Source organism: Typopeltis vanoorti, chromosome 10, assembly GCF_054136105.1.
Source record: "Typopeltis vanoorti isolate ZY-2024b chromosome 10, IOZ_Tvanoo_1.0, whole genome shotgun sequence".
NCBI lineage: Eukaryota > Metazoa > Arthropoda > Arachnida > Uropygi > Thelyphonidae > Typopeltis > Typopeltis vanoorti.
The window spans coordinates 37,750,560-37,763,236 of record NC_143558.1 but is presented as its reverse complement, the minus strand read 5'-3'; the positions used below and the strand labels follow the sequence as shown (position 1 = coordinate 37,763,236).

Here is a 12,677-nt window from a genome sequence, read left to right as displayed (position 1 = left end):
TTGCTGTTAATCAGGCTAAAGGTGGTCCAACTCAGTATTAGAAATGCAATATTAAAACACTTTTTTTTTTAAAACCAGAATCATCACCACCAAAATCATCTAGCTGTTCAATACTTTTGTGTACATAGCATGAATAAATTTTTTTTCTAAGTTGGCAGGAATTTTGTAATGATAAATTTGATTTTTAAATGTTATGTACATTTTCATACCTTCACATCTTATAGATTAAAGCTGGTGTTCAGGTGAACCTGAAGTCCTCTAAGAGTCTTTCTCCTCTTCTGTTGGCATCAAGGTGAGATAATAGTGTATTTCTCATATGTGTTTGAATTCTTATTTCAGATATAACTAAGGTATAATGCAAATGTTATTCTCTTGGATTTTGGTTCAGATTTTATAAAATTTCACTTCATCAAGCTATTGGAAATGTCTTAATTTGCTTAATTTGTAGACATGACAGTGATATCTGATTATATAATAGAAAATCCGATTGAAAACAGAAGCAGTTCAGAAAAAGTCAATAATGAGCTTTTGAAATTTGCAAACATCTCACTGCCTATACCATATACTTACAGGATGACACAATCTCAATAAATTGATATATTTTTTTATGAGAGCAGGACACAATTTCCAATTATGGAGAGCACCCAGCACAACTAGATAGTTGAAGAAACAATTCAAATTGTAAGTGAAATGGACTAATGTCCTGACAAGGTCCTCATTTACCTGTGTCTGTATTTTTCTTTTCCACAAAAAATAACTAAGTTTAAAGGGTGAATATTAATAAATTAAATATTTCAAAGGGAAATGTGGCTTAATGAAGTCAAGGTCTCTCAAATGTGAAAAATGTCAACGCTAACTTTGAAGCCAGAATATTTCAGGATTGGATATTTTATTGTTTTAAAGTAAAGAGAATTTTTAATAAACAAGGGAGAATTGCCTGTGAGTAGGTGATGATGATGTGATTTTTATAAATGTTTGACTAGTTTGTAGGTGGGGTGTACTGTCAACTACCAGGCTAAGAACTTGGGGGGGGGGGGGGGGCAGCAGGGTATCAGCTTTACGAGGTACTTCTAAAAAGTTTGGTGAATGGTATCAGAAAACAAACAAAACAGAAGATACAAACAAATTGTCTATATTGGCCTTCAAAACAATCGCCATTCTTCACAACACACTTTTGGCAATGTTTATAACGCTTTTGGAAACTGTCAGCAAAGGCCTCTTTAAGAATCGATCGCAGAACCGCTGTCACGCGTTCTTGGATTGCCACCACATCTTCAAAATGTGCACCTTTCATGACACTCTTTAGGTAGGGAAACAGAAAGAAGTCTGCAGGCACCAAATCCGGGGAGTACATTGGATGATCAAGAGCAGGTACGGCGTGCTGAGCCAAGAATTGTAACATGGATCACACAGTGCGCAGGCGCGTTATCTTGCAGCAACGTTCACTGTCTAGTCCTGTGCAACTGTGGCTGAACATGGCAGATGCGTCGTAACCGTTTCAAAACTTCCTCATAGAATGCGGTGTTCACGGTTTGATGTGCAAAAACAAATCCCTTATGGATGATGCCATCGTTGTCAAAGAAGGCAATCAACATCGCCTTGGACTTTTGCAGGCGACTCTTTTTGGGTCGTGGGGAAGATGGTGAACGCCATTCCATCGATTGCTGCTTAGATTCTGGATCAAATTGGTTAGCACCAGGTCTCATCTCCTGTGACAATGGTTTGCAGAAAGGATGGATCCTGGTCACACATGGTACTGAAATCTCCCAGAGGTTTCCATCCATTTTGCTTTCATTTCGTCTGTCAGCTTGTGTGGCACAAACTGGGAACAGATCTTTCGCTTACCCAAATCTTAATGGACGATAGTGTGCACTGTGTCCTTGCTAATGCCCAATTCCTCTACCACCAATCGTAGAGTCAGTTGCCGATCTCGTGCCAGCATTTGTCGCACTTGCTCGATCATGTCTGGCTTTCTGCTTGTTGACGGCCGACCTGAACATGGATCATCCCCAGTTGTTTCGTTTCCATCGCGAAAGTGTTTGAACCAGTCGTAAACACATTTTCTGCTCACGACTTCCGTCCTGTACACTTGCCCCAACATTTTGCGTCTCCGTTGCCGTTTTCCGCAATTTTTAGCAGAACTCAATGTTCACTCATTTCTCCATTGCACTGTGACACCACCTCTCACACTGACTATATCTGACTGCCTGCAGCAGGCTTACCCTGACGGTCACCTGTCCCATGTTGCTATTAAGATATTAAACTGCCCTCGTATAAATCTTAAGGAACCCACATATCCAATGTGGTTCAGCATAACCATGTCTGCGAGCCTGGTTGGACAAGTCTTTACCGTATCCACTTTCCAATCAACAGGCTGTGGGCATGGATGTTTGTAATTGTCTTTAGGTGGAAGATGAATTTCATTGCCTGGTGTGTGAGACCACTGCCCTGCTTATTGGAGGCCTGATGTGGCTTGAAATAGTTCCATGTTTAGTTTTTAGAGCAGGCTTTCTGGACTGTGTAAAAAAAAATAAATTAAAAATGCAAAAAAAAGTATAAAATTGATTAAAAAATTAAAAAAAAATACTATTGATTTGATGGGTGGGAATAAAACATAAAAAAATGTTGTTTTTAATTTCTTTGGGCTATGATATAACTTTTTTAAAACTAATTTATAAAATTTTTTTCTTTGAGATTTGCCTGCATCCCAATCTATAATCTGATATGTATGATATTGATCTGATATTTCTTCAAATAACAGACCTTGACAATAAGCTTGGACCTTTGCAACACTTTTTTAGCCAGTGGCTACAACCCTTATAACATTATAGAATACTCCCCCCCCCCATTCTTCTTGCAACCCACATGCACAAGACTACTGTTAAACAGTTTATTTTTATTTATTTATTTTGTAGTTTATTTTTAGGGCAGGTCTGAAAAAGGGTAGTTATGTTCTCTGTAAGAATAATCTCTATGTCACTTTCAAACCATTCATTTTATTATCTGTTCCCCTAATGATCATCTTAACTCTCTTGCATATTCTGAAGCATATAAGGTTCCTTGTGCTTACACTTTAGCCTGCTGTAGATAGACTTATACATCAGTAAACATCCACCTTGAACAATATAAAACTTATAAATACAAAATTAATAACGGAAAAACTCGCGTAAAAAGATTATTTAATAGTATAATTTTCGCCTGTGTGTCACAGGCATCTTCAGTACATTTTCAGCTCAAATTAAACAATAACTGACAATTCCAAAAAGTGCCACTTAAGTAACTAGTGTAAGATAACTAAAAAGGTCAATAAATTTCCTTAAAATATATATATATATATATATATATATATATACACACAATAAAAAGATAGTACTTTATACTTCAGCTAATTTTTCCTATCTCCCATAAAGGGGATAGACGTAAACCATCAGATCTGTTTAAGTTAGGTGAGTGAAGTAAATTTCACGTTTCTTTATAAGGTCTTTCCATGAGGAACTGACTTTTGTGAAGGACTCTTGTCTTTTTCCAATGAACTCTATGTCTAGTGATGATGGCATGTTCAGCAAGTCCAGACTGTTCAAGTTCAAGGTATTGAATATAAGAGTGGTGTTCTTCTAGCCGAATAGAGGCAGATCTTCCTGTTGGTCTGAAATAAGATAATCCACTAGAGCAAGGAATCTGGTAAATACCTGGATAACTAAGATGTGGAAGCTTGTCCTTAGGAGAAGTGAGAAAGGTGGAGATTTTTCTGAATGGTCAAAACGCAACAAAAATATTCGGTGGTTTTAAAACCTGCTATACGTTCACTAATGCCTTGTTCGCAAAGCATTAGTGAATTTTGAGTATTAAAACTACTCAAAGCTCTTTTGATGAAGGAATTCTTATATCGATTAGATAGAAAGGAAGAAGTAATATATTGCAGTTCTTTCTGTAATAGATCGTCTGAAGAACAAAAGGAGTGTATACGATGATCCGGTGTTTTAATAGTGCCTGCCTTTTGGCTGGGATGGTGATGAGATTCAGCATGGATATAATGGCTGTATGAGTCTTCTTTCTGTAGACTGAGAAATGTAGGTTACCATCTGGTTGGTGAAGAATTAGAAGATCTGAAAAGGCTGACTGCTGATTTGATTCTATTTCGAGGGTAAACTGGATTCTTGGATGAAGTGCATTTAACTTAGTGAGAAACTGTTGAAGTTCATCAGAAGAGCCATTCCATATAGCAAAAATGTCATCGACATATCTGAACCAATGAGTAGGTCTGGGAGAAATGTTGTCAAAGATATTTTATTCGAAATGTTCCATAAAGAAGTTGGAGATATCAGGAGAAAGAGGATTGCCCATTGCTGTTCCTTCAATTTGTTGATACAACTTATTTTTAAAGGAAAAATAACCAGAATGTATTACAAAATCAAATATTTTTACAATGTCTGAAGGAAATTCCTGTTGAAGTAATTCAATTCTGTCAGATAAAGGAACATTTGTAAATAAAGAAACAATATCTAAACTGGTCATGATATCAAAAACGTCCAAATGAAGATCTGAAATTTTATTTTTGAAATCTAAAGTATTTTATATATAAGTATCAGTTCTTCTAGTTGAAGTGAGAAGATTTGATAAAAATTTTGAAATTTTGTAAGTGGGACAATCTACAACTGGCCTCAACGGAATGCCTGGTTTATGAACTTTCGGAAGACCATACAATCTAGGTGGACGACCAAACAAGTTTTTAAGTTTTTTCTTTTGATCTTCATTCCTTGTAGCATTATCTGTAAGAGAATTAAGTTTCTTCATTTTTATTTTTATTTTATTTTTATCTTTCCTCTTACATCGGATCCCAGTAGGATCCGATGTAAGAGGCCTATAAGTTGAATAGTTGCAGAGCAATAGAGACATTTTTCTCTCATATTCCTTCCTTTCTTCAATAACTACAACCTTCCACTTGTCAGCTTTCATAATAATTAAATTATTGTTATTCTTAAGTGATTTCAGTGCTTTAAATTCAGAGTAAGAAAGATTAGGATGCGAAGGTTTGGCATTAAAAATAATTTTCGCTTATTTCAAAATGTAACCTGTTGGCTGTTTTTTGGGATAAGGATCGAATACCTCGGTCTATGTTATGAAAAAATCCATTGGGGGGTACCTTATTTGGCGCAACGGTGAAATCATGTCCTTTTGATAAAACAAAACGTTCACTGTCTGTTAGTGGACGTCCCGAAACCCTGATAACTATTTTATCTGTATCACTAATAATATTACTGGATCTAGGTAGGCTGACCAAAGATTCAAACTTATGCTTTAACTTATCACGAGAATCATTAAAGATCTTTGGTTAAGAAGGCAAAGATATGCTCAATAAAGTGTTAAAAGTTTCAGCCGTTAAAACAGATTCTAGAGCATTCTTGATAGCCATAATTTCTCTATTTAAAAGGGCTAGAGATTTCTTAGCATCATGTAGCTGATAATTCAAAAGAGACTTACTAGCTTTTAAATAGATCCGATGAGCTCTTGGAGACCTAAAAACTTCTTTTATTTTACAACAGGTAGGAATAACCTGTTGTAGGAATAACCTGAGCCATCTTACATCGCTTTAGAAAAATTATTCTGTTAATGCATTTAGCCTTCTTTATAATACTTTGCCATTTCTAGCAGATTGTTTGGAAATAGACTCTCCGTAAAGTCTAGCAATAAGTTTTAATAATAGCAAACCATGAGCAGACATATTAATACAAAATTAATAACAGTAGCTATTAATATTTACTCATGTAATTTTTACTCACGTAAAAAGATTATTTAATAGTATAATTTTCGCCTGTGTGTCACAGGCATCTTCAGTACATTTTAAGTTCAAATTAAACAATAACTGACAATTCCAAAAAAGCACCACCTAAGTGTAAGATAACTTAAAAGGTCAATAAATTTCCTAACAAAAAAACAAACAAACAACAACAAAAAACACACACACACACACACACACACACACACACACACACACACACACACACTAAAAAGTTAGGAAAGATTAGCTGAATTATAAAGTACTATCTCCCATAAAGGGGATAGATGTAAACCATCAGATCTGTTTAAGTTAGGCGAGTTGAAATATTTGATTTAATTGTAATACATTCTGGTTATTTTTCCTTTAAAAATAAGTTGTATCAACAAATTGAAGGAACAGCAATGGGTAATCCCCTAAAGTAGACATCTATGCTACATAGAAGGCACTAAAGATCTGAGAAATTATAAGGTATTGGTACATTTAATAAATTGAAATTTTTTGTTCTTTGCATTGTTTATGCTGTGAAACTATTAAAAATAATGTCAACCTATCTGCTTTCATAACAGTTAGTTTTTTTTTCCTTTATTGTTTCAGTAACTTGGGTGTTAATGAATATAAGTGTGTCTTTGAAAACTGGTGTATAACTTTTGTTATGATGTCTTTGTTTTATGACTCTAAGATGACATCCAGACTTTTGTTCACTGTTGTTACTGAAATAAAACTTTTCAAGGTTCTCTTCATTTTTGCAATGAAATACTAATTGCTATTTTCAGAAGAGAGAAATACAATTATTTCTAAAAACATCTGTACATCTTCTGGCAATCACTGTGATTATATCATGAAGTTTGGAATTTTTTCTAAGGAATGTTTGCATATTGTAATGGACTTCCTGAATTTAATGGATTTTAGCAGTAGCATTGTTTCAAAATGAAATACTTTTTGAAATAATGCATATATTTCCTTCTCTACTTGTTGAGCAATTCTGAAGATAGAGAATCGTGATTTCATTTCAGTTACACACAGTCAAGCACAGAACACTGGTATATTGTGATATTCAAGATGTCCTAGCATCCTAGGTGCAGCCATGGGTAGGTAGCTTTTTATGCCAGAGACCGTCTGTCTAACAGATCTTAATATTTGTGCTGGGATTCTTCCAGTCTTTTTACTCTTAACTGCATATATTGGTTCCCAATATTGTCTTTCACTTTTGACATCAAATCTGGTTAGTGTCTTTATAATACTCTAGCGTATTGCATGAAATATTTGATGTCCATTGGTCTATTTTGTGATTTTGTCCCCCTTATTGTAAATGTTATTTTCTGTAATATTGGCAAGTAAATCTTAATATATATTCCTTTACTGCTGTGTGAATTTCATCTTTATGAGAACATATCAGGTTAGAATTACTGTTTTGTGGTGGAAGGGTAGGGATATAGGTTCTATCAACTGAAATTGCACTAAATTCTGTTCACCTTAACATCAACCTCAGCCACAACCTGCCTTATTGTTACTCCTCTGCTATTCAGCTATGGCGATCTCTAGCACACATCCTCCTGCACGAGAACAATGCAGCTAGTCCAAGAATTCATTCTAATGTGAACAATCCATTAATAATTTAGAACTTTGATGTACCAAAGTAATGTTTTTTTATCTGTCTCCTTTTTTTTCCTTTCTATGTATTATGCACATGATGAAGTCTTCTAGAAAGATGAAACTAGTAATACCTTTAGAAATTAATTAATTATATTCTATTTTAACATTCAGCTTTATAGTAATATAAGTGATTTTCCTTAAAACACACAATAGCCGTGAAAACCTAATATATCAAATATATATATATATATATATATATATATTAGGTGACATGTAACATCATGTATAGACCATATTTATGCTTTAATACAAATTATTGAAAAAATATGAGAATTCAGTTTGGATACTCATTTTGTCTTTATAGATTATGAGAAAATTTTGATAAAATACACAGGAAAATTATGGAGTGCAATGGAGAAAACAAGGATGTCTATTACATTTGGTATAAACCAGTGGTATTCAACCTTTTTACTACACGAGCTACTTTTCTATAAAAAGTTATTTGGCGATCTACTCTCTTATATAGATCACGTTCCCCCAACCTGATATCTGATTACGTACAAATAAACAACTAAAAAAAAATACACAACTAAAAACTTTATTTGTGTATTTAAAAATTTATCACTTTTAATTATTTTAATACAACAAATATTTTAATACAAAATACAGCAAAAAAAAAATATATATATATATATATGTTGGAATAAAATATTTATTTCTCTATTTTGGAAAACCAAAGTTAGAAAAAAACAACAGATTGATTACAAACTCACAAGTTACAGGAAATGCTGGTTGATTAAAGAAAAAAAAGTTAATGTGAAATTTGGCATTGTTTGGACCTCGCAATATTTTTCATAGTCAAGTTGATATGAAGAAGTGGCCAATCGCAGACAGTCATCCAAATGATCATTTGTAATTTGGTTTCTTAATTGATTTTTTGTGACTGTCATATTTGAAAAGCAGATTCTGACAAGTATGTCGATCCGAAACATGCCAAATTTTTCACGCAATATCAGTTAATATTGGGAATTTTTCATGTGCATACTTTCAAATGGCTTCATTGTTTATTGATTTTAAATGTAAACTATTCTGAATGTTTATTATCTCAAGTTCTACTTCAGTTTGGTTTATATCAAACAGCCCACTGATTTTATTTGAAATTTCTGTGATGTTCAAGTTTTCTTGAAATGGATTATTGATAAAAGATAGAATCATTTCAGTTTTATTAAAATCTGTAAATCTTGAATTTATTTCTTCCTCAGCTCATTCTATTTCACGAATAAATTCTTTTAAATCATAGCGAAGCATTTCTTGATTTTGTTCAAAAAATGTTAATGAATATGGGAGATGTCTAAATTTGCAGTCATTTATATTTTTCTTTAATAAAAGTAAGTATTGTTGGAAAGTTTTTATTGAACTTAACATGTCACTTAAATTTTTATCTGTCAATTAAAATTTTATGTAACTCTAAATTTAAATTACTTAATTTCATACAGAAATCTACTAAAAATGATAAGTGTAACAACCATCTTTTATCACTCAATTGTGATAAATATCTCCTTTTTCATCAAGAAAATTTTTTATATCGTTAATTAATACAAGAAATCTTTCTAAAAATTGACTTCTTCTGAGCCAGCAAACATTATTGTACAACAGAAGTTCCCTATCATCATCTGCCTGTAATTTAAATAACCACCGTTGCAGGGCTTTTCCGCGAACAGAATTTACGATTTTAAATGTAATATTCAAAACATCTTTTGTGTTTAATCTTTTACTACACAGTACTTGTTGGTGAATAATATAGTGGTATGTTAAAAAATCTGGATATTTGTCATCGTTTTTACATAATAAAACGAAGCCTGATTTATTATCTATCATTGCAGGAGCACCGTCAGTAGTAATAGACACAAGTTTAAAAAGCAGAAGTTTGTGTTTCACAAATTCATCAAATGCTGAAAAAATGTCTTCTCCCCTATTCCTTCCCAATAATGGTATAATTTTCAAAAGTTCTTTACTTGAATAATCTTGAAATACCATGCGAATAAATACCATTAACTGAGCAATATCAGTGAAGTCATTTGATTCATCAAATTGTAATGAAAACGCAACACACTGGTGAATGTCTGACATTAACCTGGCCTGGAAACTTTTCTCAGGCAATTGGAACTCTTCCTTTTGGCAATATGAAATCGTGTCTGTGGCCTAGAAGTTGTTTCTCTCTCTCTCTCTCTCTCTAGCGACGCCTCGAACCGAGAAGCTCCTTTCTGGAAGCGGGAAACTCCTCTCTCAACAACGTGATGGCGACTCTGGGCCGGGACCCCTTCTGCTTGCTTCAATCCCTTTTTATTAGGCCTCCTCTGAGACCTCGCATGAAGTTTGGCAACCCCCAAAGAATCAGTGTGAGTCTTTCATCTTAAGTTTCAAGTTTGGCACGCGTTTTGTTCTGCTCCGCTTTCTTTTGATTGTAAGTTGCTGGCCATCGGAAAGTTGTTTGAACTCTTTCTGACTGACATCGGAGATGTATACACTTAGAGCCTTGCAAGCCTTTCTCATACGTACAAGTTTGTACAATCTTTCTAATGCTGCCATGTATAGCTTTGGTGACAAAAACATTGCCTTTGTTATTAACACTCTAACATATTCTTATTAAAGCAGTATATACAGTTAGCTTCAAAAGAGTTATTTACAAAAACATCCAATACAGACTATACTGAGACAAACAAAGTTTATTTTTTTACAATATTCACATGCGACTTAACCTAAGTAAAAAATCGATCTAATGTGCTTTGGAATATTTAAACTACAATCGAGTTTTTACACTTTGCTTAAATCATGTTCGCTGTTTGACTTCCACTGATCCAATTAATTGATTTACCCGGACTTATAAGAAAATTACTGATTTTACAATTTTAACGAAAAATAAATAAACAATAGTAATACACTTAAAGCGAATTAATGATAAATAAAATATTATGTTTTCAGTTTTAATTAAATTTGTAAGTAAGGAGGAATACACAAGAGATTGACCAAAAATTGCTTGAACACCCCTGGTATAAACTATGCAAAGTTTGTATGAAGATACAAAAACGCAGTTGGTTAGTAATAAAGTAACAGAAGAAATTGATATTAAGGTGTTGTACAGAGATGTAGTTTATCTCTAACTCTTTCAATATGTATATGTTGGATCCTATTTCTTCTAAATCTTTACCTTGGATCCGAAATGTTAATCACTATGATGTTCTTAAACAACTGATAAGTTGTGAGTTGATTTCTAATTCAAATATAGAGAAAATTTATATTTTAAGACTGCGTCACTCTATATCTGAATTAGTTCAAGAACTGAAGAAAAACCAGCTCACAACTATCTCTCCTTTTAGGTTTTAATATTGTATATACTGGCTGAGTATATTTAACATACTTAATTTACCCGCTTTGGTTCGAATATTTTATGAATGGTGCAGTAAAAGAGATTCAGGCAAAATACAACCTTTGATTAACAAAAACAAACATTTAATTTTAAAATCGCAAATTTTACACTTAACTTCAAATCACTAATTAAGTTATCATAAACATTTCAGCCTTTCTGATAATACTGTCATACAAACTCAGACAATGGTAATTCTGTTATCTGTAATACAGTCTTCTCACAGTTCCTTTTAGCTATTTAATAAAAGTTCCTTAATACAATAAACTTTGCAGTAACACCTCTTCACAAACAAACACTTTGATACTTCGGCTAATTCTCCGCAATAGTTAGTGTTAGTATCAGGGAATTCTAAGATGAAAATCACACACTTCTCTGTACAGTAATATTAAGGTTGGAATAATCTTACCGTTAATCTTTTCTTCTTCATCTACTTATACTTAAACTTTTTATAACTGTAAACACTTTTAACAATAAGCAGCACTCATTAAAATAAATCTTCTAAACATTAACTGAATTAATTCACGGGCACAATACATATAATCAGATGTTCTTGTTTGAAGCACTACTGATTACTACTGAGCACAATAATTCTTAACTTGGGGTTTTATATGCACAGTTGTTCATTCCTCCGGCATTCAATTAATTCTTAACACATATAATTCTAAACACAATCAATTTTACGGCCTCTACTATCCTCTAGTAACTTCGTGTTTTACTTCAAGGTTCTGTATGTCCTTGAAAGGTCGGTGCTAAAATTAAATCCCAATTCAAATATCGCTAGTCTATTTAGTAGTCACTCTGCTGTCTTCTGTAGCCTTAATTGTTATTCTGCAACTTATTAGCTAACCGCCTTTCGACTAGTAGACTTTATTTAGCTGCTCGAGTGACATGCTGACTCGCTATTATTGCACTGTGATTCCCCAATGCCGAATGCCCGATTCCAACCTAATGCCAATCCCTCTCTAATAAATCTCTAATGCTTTTGATTAATAATTTCAGCGTTCATCGTCTTTTATATCCGTTGTTCCCGCCTAAATTGTTCTCGTGATCTAAAACTCTTTTCAATAAGCCTTCTCTTCACATGGTGTTCCAAAACGTGCTTGCTTACTTACATACGTTTCCATGACAACAAAACAAAATATAATAAAATTGAGCTATTACAAAACGTTAAACTTTACAAACAGGGATAAATAAGGAATATTTACATTTCAAATAATATGCAGTTAATTTATCAAATACAAATTCTTATAATATTAACATAGTAATAAATAAAATAGCTTAATAATATTTAATACAGTCTTATCACTATTAATACATATATCTTTGATTAAATAATTAGATATTAGACAAAATTAAAGTAGTTATATGAATATTAAATTGTAAAATAAGTTGTTTACATTAAATATTATTTACAAGTTTAGCCTTTGTGATGGAAGATCATGTTGGATTCTGAAGCAAATAATAATTATTTTAATCTCTACATAATCAGAATCCAACATATACATATATATTTTTAAAATGTATCACAACAACCGAGTAAAAGCCAATTATCACATCTATAGCCTAAATGACGAGGTGTCTAATGAACATACAAAGGAATTTTAAAAAAACATTGAAGAAAATAGGATTGAAAATAAACAGGTTAGTGTTCCTCAAATGTTGTAAGTTCCATTCAGTTTTTCCCAATTTCATCTCTTTTCAAGAAAAGATAACAACGGAACACGCTAAAAGAATTTACTGTAAAGCTAAGATGGATCTCCTCAACAAAAGAATTTCAGACACAAAACGTTGTTTAGCTTTTTTGTTCAGCACAAAAAGTTCCTTAACTCAAAAACTTGAAGTGATTATGGATAATGTTAACTTACATGATTTTATCAT

General features: G+C 32.8%; 1 protein-coding gene across 1 annotated transcript in view; it reads left to right on the top strand.

Annotated features, from left to right (window-relative positions):
* Positions 1 to 12,677, top strand: part of LOC150102348 (poly [ADP-ribose] polymerase tankyrase-like) — a 1,002,656-nt gene that overhangs the window by 558,076 nt on the left and 431,903 nt on the right. Inside the window, 1 exon segment of the mRNA XM_090399561.1 lies at positions 225 to 292. Coding sequence (XP_090255687.1) covers positions 225 to 292 — 68 coding nt within the window.